Raw genomic sequence first — 24,081 nt, 5'->3', positions numbered from 1 at the left:
ACAAAGTGTGCTTATCTGTTATCATGCACTATTGATATGAAACTGAAATACAATTAAATGTTAACAGTTTGATTCATGTTAAATTATAAATTCATTTGAGAGTACTTGGTAAAATCTGTAATACAGTGAAGATCTCCACTTCCTTTGCTACTTTCAACTGAGGGAAAAAAAAATCAAATGAATGGGCTTTCCAGCATGTCCTACACAAGCTAAATAGACTTATTTGCAGACAAGCAGTGTTTGAGGGCTAGATTCACAGAGGACATGTGTCCAACTGCCACTTTAGATGTCAGTGGTGTTCACAAACCTTTTCAGCTGCTGTCTAAATTTGTAAATGCCTACATTTCTACTAGTGGCAGCATATGACCCCCGTAAGGCCTGACAAAGCTAAAGGTTTGGGTTCCCCCCCCCAATTCTGTCAAATAAGGTGCATGTCTACTTGCCCAGACCTTGCAAAAGTGAACCAACAGTTTAAGCATTGTAGCTGCCAGGCCTGTTTGTGTGTCATTATACTAAATGGACCACCGAGTAAGGAGGTGGGATATCCAGCTCTGAATCCCTGTTCTGCCTGATTGATTTGAGGTAGGGACATGAATCCAGGGCTCCTGCATTGTAGGTATGTGCCCTAACCACAAAGCTGCTAGAGCTTCTGAAATGGGTCTCTCTCAATGTCTCCTGCTGAAGTTGTTCCACTTCATATGAGATATTTATTGGAGCCAGGCTCTGAAGCTGACGCCTATATGCCAAGAAGGACATGACCTAACCAATCACCAGCCCCCACTCCCCCCAAATTCATTCTCTCATGCTCAATAAATATTTATATACAGCTTCAAGAGGAGAAAATGCAAGGGCTACCCTAAAAACTTAAATAGATCTAGATTAGCTTGACTTATAGCAATCTTACTAACTACTGCAGTGGTGCATTTGCACAGTACCCTCTTTGGATCAGTTGTGTGCATGTGCATCAGGAGCACTTCCGTTGGCCAAAGGACAGAAGTGCTAGGAGCTAAGATCCTGGGCCCTCAGCTCCGTACCAGGACGCCAGTTGCCACACATGGTCCCAGGCTACTGCTGGACTGTAAGGAGACCTAGATTAGATTCTTTCCCTATCTGATGTTGAGCAGAAATTTGAATTCAAGTCTCCCACTGAACTTGTCTTGTAGAAGCTGCTCCATTTTTTTCAGTAAATAATTCATTGAACCAGAGAGAGAATGACTTTATAACCCTGTGATTAAGGCAGGAGACTCAGCTGCACAATTAGGCAGAGGGGAGGGTAAACCAAAAAGGTAAAAAAAAAGGAGAGTGGGCCTCCTTCACCAGAGTGGGCTGCAGCAACCCATGACTCACTGGGGTTACACCAGTGGAGTCTAACCCCCTTCCCCTGCCCACGTGCCTCTTAGGCACCAGAGTCCCATGCTTTCTACTTCTTTCCATCCCTCCCAGCATATTAGGAGTGCTTTGAATTCACTGATTCATACTCCATCCCCCTCTCTCCCAGAATGGGAATGCTGCAACTAAGTTGTTTGTGACGTTCCAGCCCTGGGAGGAAGGAAGAGGACCGCAGATAGTGTGAATCAGTTGACTTGCACTGCTTCTAAAGTGCTGAAATGGAGGGGAAGAGTAGAAAGTATGCGGCTCTAGTGTCCCAGTACACAACAGGCATGTAGGGAACCGAGCAGATGGGGCCCACCAGTGCTCTAAACCAATAGGAGAGAGCTCTCCTATCAGTTTAATTACTCCACCTCCATGAGACAATATCTACGTGAGCTGGAAAAGTTGTCACAGACATAGCAATATCTACATTAAGGGGGGTGGAAGGTTAAGGTTGTTACAAATACATTGCTCATGGCTATAGATTTTTTAAAATCCCTGAGCAAAGTAATTACACTGAGGGCTTGTCTACACTACCGCCCTCCTTCAAAGGAAGGATTGTAAGCAGAGTGTTGGAAGTTTACTAATGAAGTGCTGCGCTGCATACACAGCACTTCATTAAGCAAATTCTCCCTCCCCCCACTGCAACTTCGAAGTACCAGCACACATCTAGCCACGGCTCACCTGCTGGTACTTCGAAGTGCCAGGGCAAATTCCAAGTCCCTTTACTCCTCAAAATTTAAAACTTTGAAGTTGCTGCGCTGGGGTGGTATTTGCTTGATGAAGTGCTGCATATGCAGTGCAGCACTTCATTAGTAAATTCCCAACACTTTACTTACCATCCTTCCTTCGAAGGAGGGTGGTAGGTGGTAGTGTATAGACCTGGCCCAAGCAACCGGAGAACAGGGTATTAAGTTTCTCTTGCTGTTCTCATGCTGGCTCTGACCATCAGATCAGTCACCACGCATTTCCTGAAGGCCGTTTCTACACAGGCCACTTCCTTTGGAAGTGGCATGCTACTACACGGAGTGACAGATGCTAATGAGGCGTGGATGCAAATTCCCCGTGCCTTATTAGCATAACTTCATGTGATTTGGAGTCCAGAAGACTGTTCTTCCAGAGTCCAAAACGCCATGTAGAAGCATGGCCCCGGGGGGCCTTCCAGAAGGAAGTCCTCCTTTCAGAAGCTCCTTCTTCCCAAAAATTTTCGGGAAGAAGGGGCCTCTTGAAGAAGGACTTCCTTCCGGAAGCTCCCCCGGGGCTGTGCTTCTACATGGTGTTTTGGAGTCTGGAAGAACAGTCTTCTGGACTCCAAATCACATGAAGTTATGCTAATAAGGCACGGGGAATTTGCATCCACGCCTCATTAGCGTCTGTCACTCCGTGTATTAGCATGCCACTTGCGAAGGAAGTGGCCTCTGTAGAAATGGCCTTAGACTTCAGCAGGAGTTGAGGACAATTAGTAACTTGAATGGGCCTCTGGACTGGTTTCACTCATTTAGAAAGAATTGGAGTTCACATAAATATTTCCTTTCATCCTGCAACACTGTAAGTGGTGACATTCTTAAAGCTCATTGAAAGCATAAATGTAAATAACTCCCTGCAACTGAAGAAAAGGTATTGTACGGAGCTGTACCCAGTGCTGAAAATGTAGTTGCTGTGTAAACTCTTTAACCCAACTCAACATTTTAGTTCCTGGCATCATGAGTAAAGAGCCTTGAAGATACGGCATGCCAAAAGAAAATGAGACAAGGAAACAAAGTACACTAGAGAACTCCAAGAATTCTGTTATTTCAAAGAGAAGATAATTTGGCAAGATGTGTATTGACTACAATATATCATCTTTTGCAAGTTTGTGCACCCGCAAAGCAGAGCATACTGTTTACAGAAAACATTATCCATTGTTATATTCTGAGATGCAACTCATTACAACTTAATATTTGTGCAGAGCACTGTGTAAAAGCTTAAGGTTCAGGTGTTACACTATCAAAGTCAACGTTAACACAAATGGCACACTTTAACAGTAGTATAGACCCCTCATACACCCATAACATATGCCTTCAAATGAATCTAAAAATAATTCCCACACCTCTGCACTTGATTTTGGGATGCTCTTTTCATTCAGCTTTTGTGACCCAGTGACTGCACCACAAAGAATTATGTTCAAACTCTGCTAACGTATCTTTCCCAGCAAAAGTCCAAACATGGTTTATTGTCAATAGTCATGTTCTGTGTTCTTGTAATTTAATCGGTGGATTTCAGCGAGCCCACCTACAGTAATAAGCCATTGACCCTGTGGTTTGTGACTGGATCAATGTACTGCTTAAGTTTTGGACACCTGGAGGCCTCGTGTACTAACAGGAAGAAACTCTTTAAACTTACTTTAGACATGCTCAATTTGTTCTCTGATGTGCTGATTACATTAGCAGACTGCTTTCCTTAGAAAACTTTATCCAGCTGCCCGCGGCAATGAGCAACAGAAGGTTAAGTCTCTGGGTCCAGGCATTTTTAAGCTGCTTGCTTGGGTATTCAAGGGTCTGCAGGCACCTCCTACAGTTCATTTTGGGCCATATGGGTCATCTGTGTTTTCATCTGCAGAAATCCTAGCTGACTGCGGCTTGGCAAGTGGCAGCATAGACACTGCTGCCCACTGTGCCCCCACTGCTTAGGCTGTTGGCGGGACATTTCAGTGGTTTCATACTGCTATCTCTCTGGACATAAAAATGTTCCAGTCTCCAGCGTTCCCAGCTTTTCCGAAACTCTGTCTGAACCTTACATGAGCAAAGAAGGAAACAAAAGCATTTAATACGGAAATAATAAAAGTCTTGAAACAATCTCAGTTTGGGACAGAAAAAAATACAATGCATCACGTTATTGAAGGATAGTACCAAGGTTTTAAGGCCCCCTTCTGATTATGTCAAATAGTTTCCTTAATTACCTTATCGGTCAATCACACATTATTTCATTAGTAAAATCGTGACAGCACTTACTTCTATAAATAAGCCTGTTTATGCTACACAGTAGGTACCAGCAAGCCTATTCTATTTTACTTGGTTCCAAGCTGTGCTCTGCTGCAGTTTAGAAACTGTTTAACTGTGGTGTGGCCCTATCTGTACTTACAGTTATTTTTTAGCACCAGTGCAGCAAGCAGGCGTTGCACATACCCTCTGTCAGGGAGGAATACATTTTCTTAGTGTAAACACAGCCAGCATATCCAATTCAGGATTTACTGAAGATGCTGCTCCTTATGCCAAAAGGAGAGCCTCTCCTTTGATATAATTACTGCCCCTTCCTGAGAGGCAGCAGTTATGTCAATGAGAGAAGCCCCTTGAGTTAGCACTATCTGCACAGAGAGTTTGGTATAGTTATGTTGCTCAGGGGTGTGGCTTTGAGAAACAGCTCTCATAGACCAGGAGCTAATTTTCCTTTCACATATTATGAGTGCAGACACTTAACAGATCTGAGGTCAATCATCAATTGTACCCATCCCTGTGCAATTCCATGTTCAAGTAGTATTACACCTTTGATGAATGTGGCCCTTTGGATTTTTACATTCATTCCACATGGCAAAGAAATAGCAACCATTTAACTCAGAATTAAAACTTCAAACAGGTTCAGGGATTGCATTAATAAAAGACAAATTGAATGGAAACACTAATCTAAGCTTTGAGCTTCTGATAGGTTCTTGACAACCATAGTGAGTTAAAGAAAAATGCCAGTGATGAGAAATACCATGACAGTGTCCTTCCAACAGTGATACATCAAATATTGAAGGACATTTCACAGTACCTTTGATTATGCTGTGCAGTTATGCATAAGAAGCAATCAGCATAAAATAAACCACTGTGCCTAGTACCTGCATACATCAGTTAAGAATCATGTCTTAAGCCTGTTCATACTACATGGGATCAGAATATGTCATACCCACATGTGGAAGCTTAGCATGCACAAAACTTGCCACCCCACGTCTGTTGTAAAGGGCTAGTTTTCTGTGTTTGAATGAGTCATGTTGTCCTCTAGTGGCTGGGTCACAGAGAAGATAAACATATTAGAGGGGTTAGTTAGAAGAGCTGTTCTCTGAGCAACCAACTGTGCATGTACTGAGTTTTTGGAACCAAAGGAGGAAGTTACCTTGTGCAGTAAGGATGGTTCTTCATGATGTGTATCTCTATGGGTGCTTCACTGTAGGAGTATATGTGCTCCTAAGCCTTTAATTGGCGATTTTTGGTAGCAGTGACCTTTGAGTCCCTGCACGTGCTCTCCTTCCCATGTACTCTGTCTTGAAGATATCTAGCACTGCATGGGTGAAATCCCCTCACTTCCTTCTCTACTGCAGAGCTCGACAGTGACCTCCAAAGTAGAGGGGACGAGGGTGGGTTGTGGAGCAGAGTGGCTCCAGATGTGAGGAACGCAGGAGAATGTTTTTCAAGTAAAGAAAAGAAAGAGGAGAAAATCTAACAGCTAGTCTTCTAAACCCAGGGAAGGGGCAAGCACCCAGACAGGAGAGGAAAGAAACTAAAGCTTTCTTTTTTTAAACTCCGAATGAAGTTAAAAATGGGAAGCATTAACTAATTATCTTAGCCTATAAAGGAGAACAAAGAACTCAAAACAGCTACTCTTTATGCTAATGATAAAGATAAGGACAACTACTTTTTTGTCTTTGCCCATGAAAGTTTATGCTCCAAAATATTTGTTAGTCTGTAAGGTGCCACAGGACTTCTTGTTGTTTTTGTGTTCTCAAAATTAGTTGAGAAGGAAGTGAGGGACTTCCCCACCCACTCTGCTGGATAGCCTCAATGCAGACCACATGGGAGGGAGAGCACATGTTTGGGCTCAATGGACACTGCTACCAAAAATCTCTGATTAGAGGTGCAAAGGTGCACATATAATTACAGTGGAGCACCCATAGGGACACTACTCGAAGAAGAAGGCAATGGTTCCAGTTCCAAATTCCTCATTGAGCCCTGCTAGGTTCAACATAACTGGAAGAAAGGGGAAGTTGATTGTAATGAATCAAGCTAGGAATTGTAGAGCACTGATAAGAGAAGCAAAGGAACACAGGGAGAAATTGATGTCCAGTATTAAATAAGAAATATCTTTCTTACTATTCTTACATATATTAGGATCAATAAATCCTAATGACGACACTGGTCCATTATGTGAAAAATGATCAAATTATCAATAATAGTGAAGAAAGTTCAATAAACATTTCTGTTCTGTATTTTAGAAAAAAATCTCAATGTGATCATATAACACTTTCAATTTTACTAATACCTCAGTAGGATATTAAATAGCAGCTACTGAAGCAAGATATTTCAGCAGGCCTGGATAACTTGTATCCAAAAGTCTTAAAAGAACTGGCTGAGGAGCTTCCACTAGTAATGTTGCTTTTCAATAAATGGCACTGGGTTCCAGAAGACTCGAATAAAAACTTTTGGCAATATTTTAAAAGGGTAAACAGGCTGTTCCTGATAATTATAGGTCTGTCAGTATGACATCGATCCTGAACAAGGTAATGGATTATGTGTGTCGGAATGATTTCAGATTCAATAATAACTTAAAGGACAGAAATATAATTATTCCCTATCAACATAGGGTTAGGGTACAAAAGATGTCAACCTTAATTTTTAATGAGATTACCAGTATGACTGATGAAAGTAACAGTGTTGATGCAATATATCAAGACTTGTGTAAAACATTTGTCTTGGTGCCACAATTAATTTTGATTAACAAACTGTATCAGTATTAACAAGCCAAATACTAAATGGATTAAAACCTACGTAAGTTGCAAAATGTATTTGTTAAGAATGAATGATCATTGAATGAGTGTGCATCTGGGGCTGGGGAAGATGTAGTCATACAAAGATTATTTTTTTTAGTTTTTAACCCTATACTATTTAACATTTTTCTTAATAATGCTGCAGAAAACAAAATCATCACTGCTAAAGTTTGCAGATAGCACAATAAATAAAGAGGGTAAGTCACTGATACAGAGCAATCTGTATTGCTGGGTAAGCTGGGTACAAGATAACAATGTGTGTTTTAAAATGGCTAAATGAGAAACTACATATCTAGGAACAAAGAATGTAGACCTTTCTTACAGAATGGGAGACACTATCCAAGGAAACAGAGACCCTGAACAAAAAAGATTTGGGGGTCATGGTGGATAATCAGCTGACTGAGTTTCCCAGCTTGACACTATGGCCAAAAGGGCTAATATAATGCTTGAATGCATAAACAGGAATCACGGGTAGGTGTAGACAGGCTATTTTACCTCTATATTTGGCAGTGATGCAACTACTGCTGGAATACTGTGTCCAGTTCTGGTGTCCATAATTCAAGAAACATTAATAATTTTAGAGAAAAGTCATGAGAATGATTATAAGGATTAGAAAACATGCTTTATTGTTATATATCAGTGGTTCCCAACCTTTTCACTAGTGCGGCTCCACAGTCATCCCGCCCCACCCCACCCCCACAACCATTCATGGACCCCTAATCACTCCTCCTCCCCCAACCATTTGCAGAACCCCAAAGGCAATTCTAGCCATTATGTACACTTCATTATATCAAAAAAGAAACCACAACATAGATTTTTGGACAGTGATTAATAATGTTATTGGAAGTTACTTAATTTAAAAACAATAATAATATAGTGTAATTTTGCAATTTGTTTAAAACTTGTTTTCTAAAATCATTTTTATATGCCTTTTATATTTTTTTCATGGACTCCCTACAATACTCTCGGACCCCAGGCTGGGAACCACTGGTATAGTTTCAAGGAGCTCACTCTGTGTAGCCCATCAAAAAGGTTAAGTGTGACTTAATTACAATATCTAAATACCTACATGGGAAACAAATATTTAAAAATGGCTCTTTAGTCTAGCGGAGACAGGTATTACACAAGATAATGGCTGGCAGTTGAAGCCAGACAAATTCAGACTGTAAATAAAGTGTACATTTTCAACACTGACAAATTAACCACTAGAACAATGTACCAAGGATTGTGGTGGATTCTCCATTAATGATAATTTTTAAATCAAGAGTGGATGTTTTTCTAAAATATCTGCTCTAGGAAACGTTTTGGGGCATTTTGTGGTTTGTGTTATATGGGAGTTCAGACAAGATGATCTGAATGGTCCATTCTGGCACTGGAATCTATGAATGTATGAAAAGGTTGAATCAAGGAAACTAACAAGACCCTGCCTACAATTACTACTCCAGAATTATGCAGCCAGAATTCCTTCCATGGTCTGTGTGATGAGAAATCACCCTTTAATATCCTCTAACGGATCACTACTGTATGCAGGAAACCTAGAACAAACCTGAACTTGTACAATTAACAGTTCATGTCTATTTTTTATTTCTATTTTCTGTGATGAATGTTGATATGGCATGTTGGAATTGTTCTGGTTTCTCTCTTACCTCATTGTTGATGAAGCAGTAGAGAATCGCCACCATTAGTCCCTGCAATCCAACAAGACAACAGAACAGCAGTCAGAAAAACAGCCCCCAGAAATGCTCCAAATTTTGCTAAGCAAACCTGCAGGAGGAGAGAGAGTCTCTCATTCTGAACAGAAATACTCCATAATTAGAAATGTGTGTTTATTGCTCTCCTCTGAGAAGAGTCTTGATGGACCCAAACGGCTCTCACAGGACAGGCACATTTTCAGGTTTCCCCAACCCTTGCTTCTTAAAACCCTCACCTCTCCCTGACCACAAATTAGTAATACTCCATACATCAGCACTTCAAGTGGACACCGAAATCAAGGGTTGTAGCTGGCAGGAAGTTTAGAATAATAGTCACCCACTACAAATGGAGAGAGTCCTATAAAATGGTCACATGTGAAACACAGCTGAAAAAGAATCACCACAGATCTACCCACATCTTTTCCATCTGTATTGCTTACCTACCTCCATGCACCTTTATAAGCTTACAGATGTGGCTTTCAAGGGTCAGATTTCTAAAGAGGCATCACAGCAAACATACTTTGGTCAGGGCGAGTGACACTATTACACTTTTACAGGAAACGCCGGACAATTTCTGTTTTTAGGTCTCAAATATAAAATAAATTAGCATACAGATGCAAAGGCAAGACACTGCTGGAGATGTAGGAAGCACTGAAGAAGACAGTGTGTGGCATACCAGAAATGCGACTCCAATCACCGGTTTTAACCCTCTGGCAAACATACTTCTCTAAAGCTGAATTAGGACATACATTTAGGGAACCTAATACACTCATTCCTCACAATTGGTTCCCAACTTTCTGCTTGTAGGAGAAAACTCATAAGAGGGAAACTAAATTACCATTAAATACACTTTAAAGTCTCTTATTGGTTCCCAGTGCTCCTACATTGGGGAAGGAGTGGCAGCATGTGGTGCTGCTTTTGAAAGGTAAGTAAACCTTGGGTTGCAGGGGTGTGTTGGAGAGGGTTAAGGGCTGGGGTGCAGTTTGGGGCCATGAGCGGATGGGAGGGTTAAAACCTGGTGGTGGCTCCAGTGGAGGAGGTGGCGGCTCGTTCCCTGGGGCTGCACCAGTGGTACCTGGGGGTGGGAGGTGCGGTGGGCCAGGGAGTTTCGGGGACTGGGCTGGGGTGGGTGTTGGGAGTGGGCCAGGCCGGGCAGTGCATGGGGAGCTGCAGGCTGAGGGGAGAGTTCAGAGTGGAAAGGGCTAGGCTGGGGCATACTGCAGGCCAGGGGAGTGTGGGGAGCAAGTCGGGCTGGGCCGGAGGGTTTGGGGGGAGCTACAGGCTGCAGGGTATGGGGGGAGCTGCAGGCCGGGGGGAGGGTTTTGGGAGCGGGCTGGGGTGAAGGGTGTCAAGGCAGCTGCAGAGCATGGCTGGAGGCACCTGACCGCATGGCTGTGGGCACCCCGCCGTGCGGCTGGAGCCACTTTGCAGCTTGCTGCTGCCCCACCATGTGGCAGGGGCCACTTTGATGTGTGCAGCTAGAGGTACCAGCGGCTCCTCCGGGCTGCATCAGTGATAAGTCAATCCTTAACTTACCTGGCGCAGGGCGGTTAGGAGACCAGGCCAGGTGGGTGTTGGGAGCAGGCCAGGTCATGGGATGGGGAGAGGGGGGAGTTCAGGCTGTGGCAGTTGGGGCCACAGAGCCAATGGGCAGGAGAGGGGTCAGTCAGGCTGTGGTGGGTTGCAGCCCTGGGGAGGGGGTAAGGCTCGTATTAGTGGGGGGAGTTCACTAGTCTAGTGAACAAAGGTAAGTATATGTGGCTCTCGTTTAAGTGAGTACTCATAAATAAAGTACTCCTTTAACGAGGGATGAGTGTAATATGGCCTCCAGCAGCATTTAACATATAAAACTGGGTTAAGTATGTGTTTCCTGGGCATTACCTGGAAAGAGGTGAAGGAGAGTTCACAAAGGAGCTTTACAAAGCGTAGCATTCCTCTGGCATGCTCATCAGTAACAAAGGCAAAAATGACCTCATGGGTTCCCAGCAGCGGGATCAGAGTCAATGTAGACTTGGCCAATCTAAAGTAATAAAGAAAAGGAAGACACAGCATAGTGGCTACTGATGTACCATAGATATCTGCAAGTCAGGATTCCTCAGTTCCATTTCTAATTTATTGAGTGAGCTGATGGCCTCAGGCAAAGTTTTTAATCACAGCATGCCTCAGTTTCCCCATCTGAAAAATGAAGATAATGCTTCTGCATGATACATGGGATAAAGTCAATTGCTTTTTTTCAGGACTTGTGGAAAGTTGTGGATTGACAGCCATAGAAGACCAAGACCTCTGTTTGTCCAAAGAGCAGGTATAACAAAGGCACTGGCAGTTTTTCCATAAGCTCTGCATCCACGAATGGGCTTCATCTAGCGTCAGTTGTTGTAGAATATCATACTGATGTGAAATGCCTCTTACATACCATGCAATACCTGAAATCTTAAATCTCCAATGGCAATCCATTCATGCTTGCATCTCCTTTTACAAAAGACACAGAAAATGGTAGCTCACCAAATAACCTACCTGCATTTTGTGTCAGTTTTGCACATCAGATTTGCTTGTAGCTTGGAAATGATGATGCATATCACTCTGATAAAGATGAGGAAATTCACCTGGAAAAAAAGAAAGATGTAGCTGACATTATCATTCAGAAGTGTATGTGCAAGATAAGGCATATGGAAGAATACACATTGTGTGCATCAAGGTCTCTATGTATGGGGCTGTGTATTCCATGATTCTAGAGCTGCACAATTTGTTATGGAATTCAGCTCTTGCCCCAGAATCTGTGTTTCTAGCTTTTATAATTGGATCTCTAATATGTAAATTGACAATCCTCAAACAGCTGGAACCTGGAGTTCGAAGTGGTATAAACTGTCCTGTTTATCTCCGTGCCCTGTGGTCTCCACAATTCAGCAACTGAGGAATGCATCGTTTTTCTAACGTAGCATGGAATTTGTCATTTTGCCATAGCCAGGTATCTGGTACAGAGCTTTCTACTTCCCTGCTCTGATCTACCCGCAGCTGCTTTTTGCTTTGTCGTTTTCCTCACAGGAGGGAGTAAATTGGCGTACAGTGCTTGTTCCCTGCTCTGTTCCATGAAGTCAAACAGCAGGGGCTGGGGAGTCACAGCCCAAATCCAGCTCATAGCAAGAGATCGGGGGAGCCTGAAGGGTAGATTAAGTCAGCTTGGCTGGTTGGAGAGCAATGCCTTAGCTGATGCTCAGGTTACAAGGGAATGAGCTGCTGAAGACACTATGAAAGTCTTTCCTCTGGAGCACAAGGAAAAGGACATTCTGTGAGGGTCACTTAGATTGTGTCATGGCACCAGGCTTGGAAAGCCAAGGAATTTGACTGGGATACTTAGAAACCATCTCAAACACCACATCCTGAACAATAGCTATTGTCAAAAATAATCAGCAATGTATTTTACATCAGATATGCTGAACTCTGAGCCATAATTATATGCACTGTGTAAGGACAGAGGAACAGGAATGGAAGGTGACAAGTATCAGAGAGGTAGCCGAGTTAGTCTGTCTCTTCGAAAACAATAAGAAGTCCTGTGGCACCTTATACACTTACAGATATTTTGGAACATGAGCTTTTGTGGGCAAAGGGTCTTTGCTCCAAAATATCTGTTAGTCTATAAGGTACCACAGGACTTCTTGTTGTTTTAGGAATGGAAGGGTAATTTGTGGTGACAGAAAAGTCACTGTTGCTGCAGAATTTGTTGCCAATATTTTTGAGCACACTTAAACTTCCTCTATATTTAAACCAGTTCATGATAAGCATTGAACATGAGTCTGATTATTTTCTAATTTGTATTCTAGAAGCCCAGCATGACAGTACTTGTAGCAGGTGGTCAAATTAAAACAGAGTAACATAATTGTGGTGTTTCTTTGCCGGAAACAGAATTGGTTTCACATGATCATATTGCTGAACTGAAGTGAGAACCAGAAACTCCCCAGTTTTCCTATTGGACAGTAGTCAATGGGCATCACTCTTATATCTTTCATACTCTCACATTTTCTCTGAGCCATTAATCCATCCACCATAAAGTCTCTTAGCTTTGGCTCCCCCGCCCCCAGTAGTTTTCTCCCCACTGTGACATGTGAAGACCAGACTTGCTGTATGGTAGCTTTGTTACTAAGCATACCCTCCAGCATCAGCCTCTCTAGTCTCTCCATTGGTTTCATTACATGTATGCTGAATCTTCTAGTCACTCACCCCAATAGCAATTAGAATGGGCAGTCTGATGATCAGCCAGTAATTCATGTTATGGTTTCTGGTCCAGCAACTGGGGAGGCAGCATGGAGGTGAAAGATAGAACAAAAAGCTTAGGAATATGCATAAAGTCCTTTTTCTCATCACATTTCAGCAATGTAGATGATAACTAGATACCAAAGACCAATATCATGCTGACATGGAAACAGATGCAGCTACTTGTGATTCTTAGAAACATTTGAATGCTTCACACTAAATTGCAGTACCCAACTAGACACTGTTAACCTGTCTTGCACTCTGATGACTAATCTCTCTGCATAATTTGCTGTAATTGTGAAGACTTACATCATTAAATCCCAGGTCCAAATACGTCCTCTGGCTAGGCAGGAATGTATTTAAAAAAGAAAAATCAAACAGTTTACTGCCTGGCAGCTACCCTAGTCCTTCATTCAATACTTCTCTCTTTATCTTAAAAGTGCCAAAGTCAAATCTTCTTGTGACTTGACTGCTTATGAATATCCTCTAGAAGTGAACTGTGTTGGGTTGGTGAAATTTCTAGCTTCTCTCTCTCTTCTGTCTCTCCATCCCCCACTGCCCAGTGCTAAGATTAAGGATCTATATTTTATAAAAGAGCACCTGTTCATTCACTCCAACCTGGGTATTAAATGGAGATCAGGACAAAGGGTATCGCTAATTTTTTCAGTATAAATATAGGTTTCAGTCCCAAAGATACTTTAGAGAAAGTTATGACCAAGCAAACACAGAGCTCCTAATGTGCATCAACAGGTGTTAATAATTTTATTAATCTCTTATCAAACCATTATATATTATTCAAAATTGCCAGTTGTTATTAAGCCCAACAGATTAAAACATGGTATTTCTATACCACACTGTTTTTGTGATAAGACAAGCCACAAAAAATATAAAAAAATTCCTAACAGTTTTATTACACTTGATTTTTTCCCCCAAAATCTAATCTGCCAAAATCTACAGTAATCTCTTCATCCTACAGTAGCCACTTCCCTTACCCTTGGCATAAGTACATGCCAATTAAATCGGAGGTGTCAGGGTTGATATTTAAAAAAAATAAAAGAGGAGACTTGCAATGAAAAAACTAGCTTCCACTTTAATCATGGAGATCCTAGCAAACAATAAGATGGGCAGTTGCACATAAACGTTATAGTGATGGAGACATTAAAATAAGACATAGAAATAAAGGAAGCAGATAAACTTATGGTACCACAAATGTCCCTATCTGTCAGGTGTACTAGGTCTCTACATCAGAGGGCTTGCTGTTTTTCAGTTATATTTCATTCTGATGCACACAACAAATATTTTTAACCCATTTCATTTGTTCTGTCATCGGACCCTGTTCCGCAATACTTTAGCCACTGGTGAACAGGAAGGGTGTATTTTGAAAAGTCAGTGCAGCTCAACTGGAACCCAGTTTAACAAGTGAACCACTTTATTGACATGCGTGACAGGAAACCAACTTCATGTAGCCTTTAAAATTTAATTTTACATGGATCCTCCTGAGACATGCTGGATAACAGGCCTGTCTGGAAGCAGAGTTTAAATTTCTCTGCGTAGCTGTAGTAGAAACAAAGACAATTTAAAAAAGTTCCTAAGTAATGGCAGAGATTGAGAGATGGCTCTTTACATGAACTTTGCTACATGTACACATGCATTAATTGGTTTCCACAGCATGGATCAGCTTTAACCATTTTAATATTTATATAAATTCAAGCAATAAAAACACTATTAAAATGCAATTAAAGTACCAGCACAATTAAAGTGACCAGAAAATGAAAATGACATCTGTACATGATTTCTTGTCTATTTGTACTTTCAGGAGTTATTACAGTAATAGAAACAACATCTATTGTGACTTGGATCTATTTGCTAGCAAGTTGAGTAAGCTCACTACTTCTCAGATCATATTTATCAACTTTTAGTATTGAGTCCTGAATGGCGAAGTGATTCAGCTAACTGAATACAGCTGTAAACTCTGCTTTTGCATCATAAGTTTGTATTGAAAAAAAAAGAAAGAAAGGCTTCAGTGTATCCTGTCTCCATTTAGTGCAACTTAAGGGCCTCATTTTTTAAAAAATCTGCAACACAGTCACTACATTTTGCATCTGCAATTAATTAGTGGTGCACAGTTAGGTGTGTGGGATGAACGTAGGCACCAGATTTGTGTGTACAGTCCTATAATTAAGAAATATAACTTGTTCTCTCTTCCACCCAAAAATAACTGGAGCCACAAAAAGGGAGAGAAAAAACAGGGGAGCTGAAAATGTCTTCTTTTAATAGATAATTCTTTTTAATGAATGACACTTATTAAGGGAACTTTACAGTTGTAACCACAATTGTAGCAATCCTGGTTGGGCAGAAAGGAGGCAGTTTGCAAACAGACTTCCTGTCCTCGCAAGGTACAATCCTTTATTCTGAGTGGTTACATTCTCAGGATTGCCTAGAACATTGAGCCACTGTAGCTCTGACCTTACTTTTTTCTAGCTATGCCTCATAACTAGGAATATAGTTGAGTCGCAAATGAAATTTACAGTCTTCTGCACCTCTGCAGTAGCAGCACTATAGCAAATGGCATGAAAGATATCCCTAGACACACTAACATATGCCACCCTGAGGCCCAAAGCATAGAAATCTTGCCCTTCAGAGAGGAAACTGCACAAGATGATTTATTAAAGTATTTTACAAATATTTATACAAGGTTTAGAAAACCTAATAAGATGCAAAATTGCCCCTTTTAGGATCCGCTGAAGGCAGCAAGCAACAGTTTTCTTTAATAGCAATCATATGTCAGCTCTGAGCACTGCATAATGCAGAAGGCTCAGGGAGAGCCCTTTGAATACCTTTTCCACACCAATGGAAAGATAAGCCTGGGGAATGCTGGCCATTTAAGTTCTTTAAAGCTATACTGATCATCTGGACAAAACTTGAAACAGAGCATTGGAGCCAAGGTCTTATTAACAATACAGCTCAGACAGCCCTGGAAACAATATGAGAGAATTGCACCTGTCGAGTACATTGCATGAGGAAATGCTGTATAACTTTGAAATACTTGTTTTTTGTTAACTTACACCATAGTAGCTCATTTGAAAAATAATTTTGCAAACTCTAGTATTATTCTAGCCTGGAAAGGAGACAAGTTAGAGGTCACTTGGGCAAGCCATTTTGTATTGAGAAAGACCCAAATAGAAACTGATTCCTGATATCCCATCCCTTGAATATTCAGTCAAAGGGAGACTTGACACAATATTGTGCCTCACTACAGTGAATTTTCACAACTTATTGGTACCTGTCTTGCAAAGTTTAGTGTTTTTTGGGACTGTGCCAGTGGGGTTTGAGCACTGAATGGCAACAGGGCTTGATGGGTAGCACGCAGAATAAAAAATAAATAGCGTAAAAGAGTTTATCAGCATAGAGCATGTTGGCCCTGTGTTATGTTATTTCCATACTCCCAGTCCAGTTCCTATTCGAGAAAAGTGGCTGCTCACCTTTTGCTGGGAGCAATCTTTGGTGAAATTAAACGATGCCACTGATTTTTCAAACTAGCTGCTATGGTGTAAGTTAAGAGAAAACAAGTATTTCCTCATGCAGCGTAGTCAACATGGGCAGTTCTCTGCAATGCAAGGGCAGCCAGAGAACATGGCTGTATTTGATAAAGGACTGAATAATGGAAGCTAAGACAAGAATGGATAAGCAGATCTCTGCTGCAAGACATAAGCTGATCGCTACAGTGGTCAAAAAGGAAAAAACAGAGAACAATGTGGGAAGTTTTTTTAGTTCCTCTGAAGCATCCAAAGGCCACTGCCACAGAGGCTATTACCAGAGGCAGACTATCAAAGATAGTCTCATCAGACATGATGACCTCTACAATGGGTATTGTAGCTGCTTAAAAACAGATACAAATATACTTTGGTTTGATCTGGAGAGGAACAGATAAACTTAGACATACAGAATATTCTGACCAGGAATGAGCTTGTGTGACTTTCAGAAATGTTATGCAACCACGTCATACACAACACAAGCAACTACATGGGATTACAGCACATCAGACACTGCCAAAGCAGTCAAACCAAATCAAAAATGACCCCGCAACACAAACACACACACTCGCCACAAATGAAATATCAGCTAGATATTAGAACTGAACCAACCCCTCATCTTCATAAAGGTACTTGATTATTCCCCAGAGGGCAACAAACAGCATTGGTATACCTGAGAAGAGAGAAGACAAGACAGATACTGACAATCAGACACAGGGAAAAGCAGGAAGGACTAAAACCTCATATGATGAAGAGCAACATAAGCATGAGGGTTGCAGCTCCCATCCAGTGTTCCTACTCATCACTGCTTCAGGTCAGCAATGCTGCTAACTTACCATCCTACTGCTATTTAGTGGCCTATATAAAGTGAGTTAGGTGTATCAGTCTTGCGCCTGGTGGACTGGTGTTTGTGTGGAAAAAAAACCCCTCTAGAACTGGCACTAATTCTCTCTCTTTTTTGGCAGCTTTTATTGAATGGGCCAGGGAGACCAAATTCATGAGCTCCCTCTATGTCAGAGTGTATACAGAGCGGGAGGTGTTTTGTTAGGTAAGCTTGCAGTGCTGTTGTTATGTAGTCCTAAGGGCCATCAATCCAACATCTTTCACTTCCGTTAAATTCTCTCACATTTAGATATGCACTTTAAAAAAGTACATCTGATAATCAGTGCTGGAAATATCCAGAAATAATCCAAAGGTGGGGAGTGGGGAATGTTTCTTTAAACTAGACAGAGATGAAACATTGTGCTAAGAGTGAACAAGGTGTCATATTTCCACTCTCTGTGAATCTGTCCCTCCCTGCATACCCCTTTGGTTTCTTCACCCACACTAGTACCAAGTAAGTGAACCAGGAATGATGTTTGTGTTGCAAATGCAATGATTAGCTATCTTCAGCGTTACCATGAGGGATCACTGCTCTACGTCCATGGGAACAATGATATCCAGTACATTCTGGGAGTAGTGGCATTGGCTTAGTACAATCTTTTGATGGGTAGTATTGTGGAGATACAGGAATGCTGCTCTTGACAGTAAGAGCTGCAGAGGAGGAGAACCCTGGATAAACCATGATAAGGCGGCACAGAGAAACAAATGCTATGCAAGTAGAGAAAACAGACAGTAGGGGCAGGAGACACATGGTGAAGAGATAAGATGGACAAAGCTCTCCAAATCCACAGATATGTACATCCGCAGATGTCAATGCAGATATCTGTGGCTCATCTTTGGAGATACAGATGTGGACACAAACTTCGTATCTGTGCAAGGGTCTAAAGATGGAGCAAGTCCATGGAGAGTATTTAATAATGTGTGGGGAGGAAGAGTAATAAAAGTATTATGATCTGCAGTTGTCTGGAAATCTCAAAACAATATCTGCAATGTGAATTATCATGTAATAATTTTCAGTAGCGTTGCATTGTATCCTCTCTCAGCCATCCAGGAGAGCAGGCTGTTAGAAACAAATGGTCAGTTATCCTCACTCATCAAGGAGGACAGAATGAGAAGTAACAGGCCACACCAGCATGGAACCCTAGAACTAGAGTAATCCTAACAACAATAGGGTAAATTGCTGAATCACCATCACTGGAGGTATTCAATCTGGAGATTGTGCAATCATTTATCAGAACAGGCTAGTGAGAACTGGCCCCACACTCAGACAATAAAGCACCTCCTGGACTATAGGGGAGTGAATTACACTGTACATTAAAGTGTTGCCCTATAACTTCCACATATAGATGCTGTGGACACAAACAGAAGATACCTGGTTTGCAGAAACACAGTCCTTTTCAAACAGGACTGCATTAATGTCAAGTTGGCACTTGTTTGTTTGCAACCATGGAATCCACATAGTGGAAGGTACCATGAATCATGCTAATGTGTGATGCAGTATGTACCCCCCGCTGCCCCCATCTGAAATGTGGGCTATAATGCCCAGGAAGTGGATTAAGCAACTTACTACAGATCACTTTCAACCCCAAATGAGTGTTTGATTCATGGAAGCTATTAAATTAGACTTTGCAGGGAATGAAGGTTGGATTAAAAGTCACCCCTAATATGAAATTTACAAGATGGGACATGAACACTGAGAGCACAAGATATATTTCAGTAAAGGAACAGATGGTTGGACTGATTTGTGCTGTGATTTGTGGAGATCTCCATAGCCTGAAATGCATCATAAATCTCTCTATATTTAATTGCATTACCTGATTTTGGATTCAGTGAGATTCAACTTATTAATTATATATTTTATGATGGCCAAACTACACAGTTTGTCATGGCTGAACAAATCCAGTATTCTAATTAGAAAGTACTAAATGAATAAAAAGTAATATGGTGACTGGCACCTCCTCTTCCTCCCTTGCTACATCTACACTACAGAGATCTTTCAAAAGATGCCCTTCCAGATGTCTTCCAAAAGAACCTCTTTTGAAAGAGTGCATCCACACACACACAAAAAAAAAAAACAGATCAAAAGAGTGATCTGTTCTTTCAAAAGAGTGCCCCCACAGCTCTCACTCTTTCAAAAGAACGGGGCAGGGATCGAAAAATCAGGCCCCATGAAAACTGCTCTTTTGAAAGAAGGGCCCTGCAGAGCATCTACACATGCTTTCTTTACAAAGAAGCTTTAGAAAGTGGGCGCTCTTCCTGAAACTGGAAAGGAAGAGCAATTTCAAAAGGAGCACTGCATTCTTTCAATTTACCTTTGAAAGAACACATTTTGTGTGTAGATGCTCTGTGGGATCTTTTGGAAACAGCCCCCTTCATTCAAAAACTCTTTCAAAAGAACTTGCAAGTGTAGACGTAGCCCCAGTGTCTATGCTGCTATAAAAGTCATGTCCACTGTCACTGCACTTTAATCCAAGGCCATGAGACTTGGTAGTAGGGTGCATATTTATGAGTTTTAATTGATATTGCCAGTACTTTGTGGAAATGCATGCAATACCAACCAAACTTCCAAAGTTCTGTTTCAGAAGAGGTTAGACTCAGTATATAATCTGGGACAGACTTCCAGGGTCGGGAAGGTTGTGAGGGACAGAGTAGTTTATTGTTCTAAAGTCCTAGTCAGGGCATGTCCCCACAACAATGTGTAATTCACATAAATCCTATTTACATCAGACTGTATAATCTGAAGCAATGGCCATGTCTACACTAGCCCCAAACTTCGAAATGGCCACGCAAATGGCCATTCCGAAGTTTACCAATGAAGCGCTGAAATGCATATTCAGCACTTCATTAGCATGCGGGCGGCCGGAGGCACTTCGAAATTGATGTGGCTCGCGGCCGCACGGCTCATCCTGACGGGGCTCCTTTTCGAAAGGACTCCAGCTAGTTCGAAGTCCCCTTATTCCCATGAGCAGTCCTGGAAGGACTTGAAGTCATCCGCCGCTGTTGGTGGTGAGGGAGAGGAGATATGGGTAGGTAAAATGCTGTCCTACTCAGGTTTCCTCTTCATGTTCCTCTGTTGCTTCTTCTGGGTCAGGCTGGCAGGAAGGAAAAGGAAAAGTTGGTCGAGTTGGTTGGTGTATGGCAGGCTTGGGAGGAGGTTGTGTTTATGGCTTTTATTGTACCCAAAGGTCTCAGGATGGCCACAGGGTTCCATCAGTACCAGGAGCATCCAGGGATCTGGGGACCACCATTGCATCAGTACCAGTGAAGGCAGTAGAGGCTGCTTGTGGGAGGAATGCCATGGCATATATGGTGCCAGTTCAAGGTTTTTGTCTTCCTCTGATAGGTACAATGGTACTGAGCGAGCCAGTGTAGTGACTGTCATCAGTGCATGGCGTATAGGAGTAGTATTGGTACCAAAGGGAGAACTAACTTGGATTGCATGGTTAGCAGGGGGTAGTATTGTGAAGGCTGGTACCATTGTTTAGGATGGAATCAGTAGTGGAGCACTGGGAGCTACTGGTACCGAATGCTGGCAGTGGCCAGTACTGACAGTGTTGGGGTAGCCAGTTCCAGTGCCAATTTGGGTTGTGGTGTCCTGTGAATGCTCGATGCATATTTTTTTGGTGCCAGAGCTGGGAAAGTGGCCACATATTTCTTTGGCTGTTCATGGGGGTAGAGAGAGGCTTGTCTTTAGACTTTTCCATTCAGGCCCCGTAGATTATGGGCCTGGTGTCTTGAGGTCTGAAGTGGACTGTGACTACTGTACTGAGGCAGACTTTTTTGCTGGAGAACATTTTTTCTTCGGCCTTTCTCTCTTGGGCGAGGCTGACAGCCTGTACTTTGAGGTAATCTTCTGTTTTGGTGGCCCTTGTTTTGAAGTGGCTGCTGGTGATGACTTTTCCATTAATATCAGTTTTAATTGGAGGTCCCTGGCTTTCAGAGATCTGGAGGAAAATTTTTTTACAGTGGGCCCATTTTTGGGGCACATGTGCCTCACCCAGGCATTGAATGCACTATGAACGGCCATCAGAAACTGGGATGGAGAGAGGACATGCAGAGCACTGTTTAAAGCCTGGGGAGCTTTGCTTGGCTGACAGTGACTGGCACCAATGGGTGCTGAAGAAAAATGAAGAAAGAACGTGGGGGATTTTTGGTTTTAAAAAAGAAAAAAGTTATTAGATGAAAAATGAGATGAATGCGGGCATGAGGACAGTAGGAAAAAATCATGCTAAATGGGAGCTGCTGAGGTTCTGGCTTAAGCCAAAGACGATAGAGAAGGAACCGAGGGATGGTTGATGGCACATGCAGGTTAATGGCTGCTAAAAGCATGAGCCACATCTCTGCCACTGGGGGTACTGCAACTGAAACGTTTCCAGCTTGAAGCGGAGGGTGCCTAAACACCTTGCATGAAGCACTCACTGGGACACTCTTCTCCCTCTCCTTTTTCTCCAATATGTCCACTGGGATCTAGACTCCCAAAGGACATACTGGACAAATCTGAATAACATACCATAACAGCAAATCAACATTTAACAACCATCTAGTCTCAGTTCAGAGGAAAAACTATGGTATCTCTGATGCTACGACTTTTGCAACCACAAGATGACTGCAAATTATATTTAAACGAGATAAAAAGATCAGTGGTATCTTTTATTAGAGTCATAATTACACTTTACATTGCTATCTGCATTGCTACAGATCCAAAAGTAGTTCTCTAAAAAAAGACCTCATAATTTGAATAATACAAGTGTGGCTCAGTTAATTTTTCTTGCTGAACTATATCCATCCACTTTGTGCTCATGAAAGTGAGGGTTTGTAACACTGGGCTGAGTATTCCTTAATTATTTACATTATATGGCCTAGGTGCACCAGTAAATTATCAGGTGCCTTTGTACTAAGTGCTGTAACGTATGAAAGTTTCTTACATATATTTCTATCAATTCACTCTCAGCCTGACCATCCCACCCACCTCAGCTAATCTAGTCTTGAATTCCACCTTATCCTTGGCCTGCACCCAGCTCCACCCCCAACCCATGCCTCTTACTTCAGGCCAGTCAACAAGCATCCCAAAAATCCATCTTTAAAAACTTGTACTTCAAGCTCTTTTCCCCTCTCCTCAGCCATTTCTGGACAAAAAACCCTGGGACAGTACCCTTCCCCTACCAGAAGTCTGGAGGCCTGTCTGTCACAAGTTTGTAACAATAATAACTAATTTAATTAGTTCTACACCAAATTTGGAGCAAGCGATACCTTGCAATAATCTGTATAAGGCTGTACCGTCATGTTGCCTGCAAGTTGATAATGGACTGAAAAAAGTGAGCGCTTCACTTCTGGAAACAAGATCTGTCAAGTGCGATAGGGAATAAGCATGCTAATGGCCTGAGGAATAAATGTCAACTTCCAAATGATGGGGCTGCAACACAATGGGCTTCAGAAGAAAATACTGCAGCTGATGAGAGAGATGCCAAATCCACAAACATTCCATTCAATAAATGCACATCTGGACCCACTGATTCCACTCCCTGTCACACTCAGAGATGTTCAGTCATTCTGGAGAAGTGAAATTCACACCCACTCAGTGCATGGTTTGAGACCTTGTCTATATAAAACAGCTATTTTCCTTTGGGCTCCTGCTAAATGCATGTACTCCAATACCTTGAGGCCAAAGAATAGCATGTCAATTCAGCATTGCTGAAATCAGTTTCCTTGAAACTATTTCAAAATATGTTGCCTTCCAGTTTAATTGACTATTGCCTTGCTTTTGCATTAGTGGAGAAGGTAAACAAAAGTACGGGAAATAAAGGAGGTGGTTAGGGGGAAGAGGGAGGAAAGAGACAAATATCACACACTACTTTCTGATAGAATCATTTCCTGTCCCTTGTTTTCATGTCTTTTTAGCCCTGGTCTACAGTAGGAATTTACTTTGACATAGCTACATCTCTCAGGAGCATGAAAAACCTATACCCCTGAAAGATGCAGTCAAGCTGACCTAACCCCCAATGTAAACAATGTTAGATTGGTGGAAGAATAACCTGGTTACCGTCTCTTAGAGAGGTGGCTATTCATGCTGATGGCAGAATAACTACCATTAGTGCAGGCAATATCTACACTGAAGCACGACAGCAGAGGGGTGCAGTGTTTTCAGTGCAGACATGTTCTTAATCTAAATAAAGACCCTTCTGATATAATTTCCAATTACTCTGTGTAGAGGAAGAAAAAAGAAGTCTTGGTTTCAAAGTCAACCAGAGGACTTAGACACACACAACTTCAGTGTGTCTAAATACTGTAATCTGTTTGGAAAAAGTCTCAAACAAGAAGAGTAATGATAAAAAATGAAGCAGTGTTGTGTATTGCAGGGTTTGCAGCCATGAGTGCAGAATGCCGCCATATTTTTAATAAAACTTTTAATATTCCTGGTTCTACAAAAGTCTTTCACTGGCAGATACAAATTTAAAAAATCAATGGCTAATGGAACAAACACACCTAATTCCTATGTTGAGTTTATACAAGGCTTTGAAAGAAAATGTTCCTCCTGGATCTTTTCCAAAACAGGTATTCCTTGTAATCTAGCTGTTGA

The 24,081-nt window shown here is 41.8% G+C and overlaps 1 protein-coding gene across 1 annotated transcript in view; it reads right to left on the bottom strand.

Annotated features, from left to right (window-relative positions):
• Window positions 1–3,974: 3,974 nt before the first annotated feature.
• The window catches only part of GLP1R (glucagon like peptide 1 receptor), a 97,964-nt gene continuing 77,857 nt past the window's right edge, over window positions 3,975–24,081 (bottom strand). Inside the window, exons 8-13 of the mRNA XM_074988403.1 lie at window positions 17,235–17,295; window positions 13,057–13,126; window positions 11,356–11,444; window positions 10,723–10,861; window positions 8,797–8,838; window positions 3,975–4,142 (exon numbers count right to left, since the gene is read on the bottom strand). Coding sequence (XP_074844504.1) covers window positions 3,975–4,142; window positions 8,797–8,838; window positions 10,723–10,861; window positions 11,356–11,444; window positions 13,057–13,126; window positions 17,235–17,295 — 569 coding nt within the window. The remainder of the gene's footprint in view (window positions 4,143–8,796; window positions 8,839–10,722; window positions 10,862–11,355; window positions 11,445–13,056; window positions 13,127–17,234; window positions 17,296–24,081) is intronic.

This window comes from Carettochelys insculpta, chromosome 3, assembly GCF_033958435.1.
Source record: "Carettochelys insculpta isolate YL-2023 chromosome 3, ASM3395843v1, whole genome shotgun sequence".
Lineage (NCBI taxonomy): Eukaryota > Metazoa > Chordata > Testudines > Carettochelyidae > Carettochelys > Carettochelys insculpta.
The sequence above is the reverse complement of the archived record's forward strand: the minus strand, read 5'-3'. Positions and strand labels throughout refer to the sequence as shown.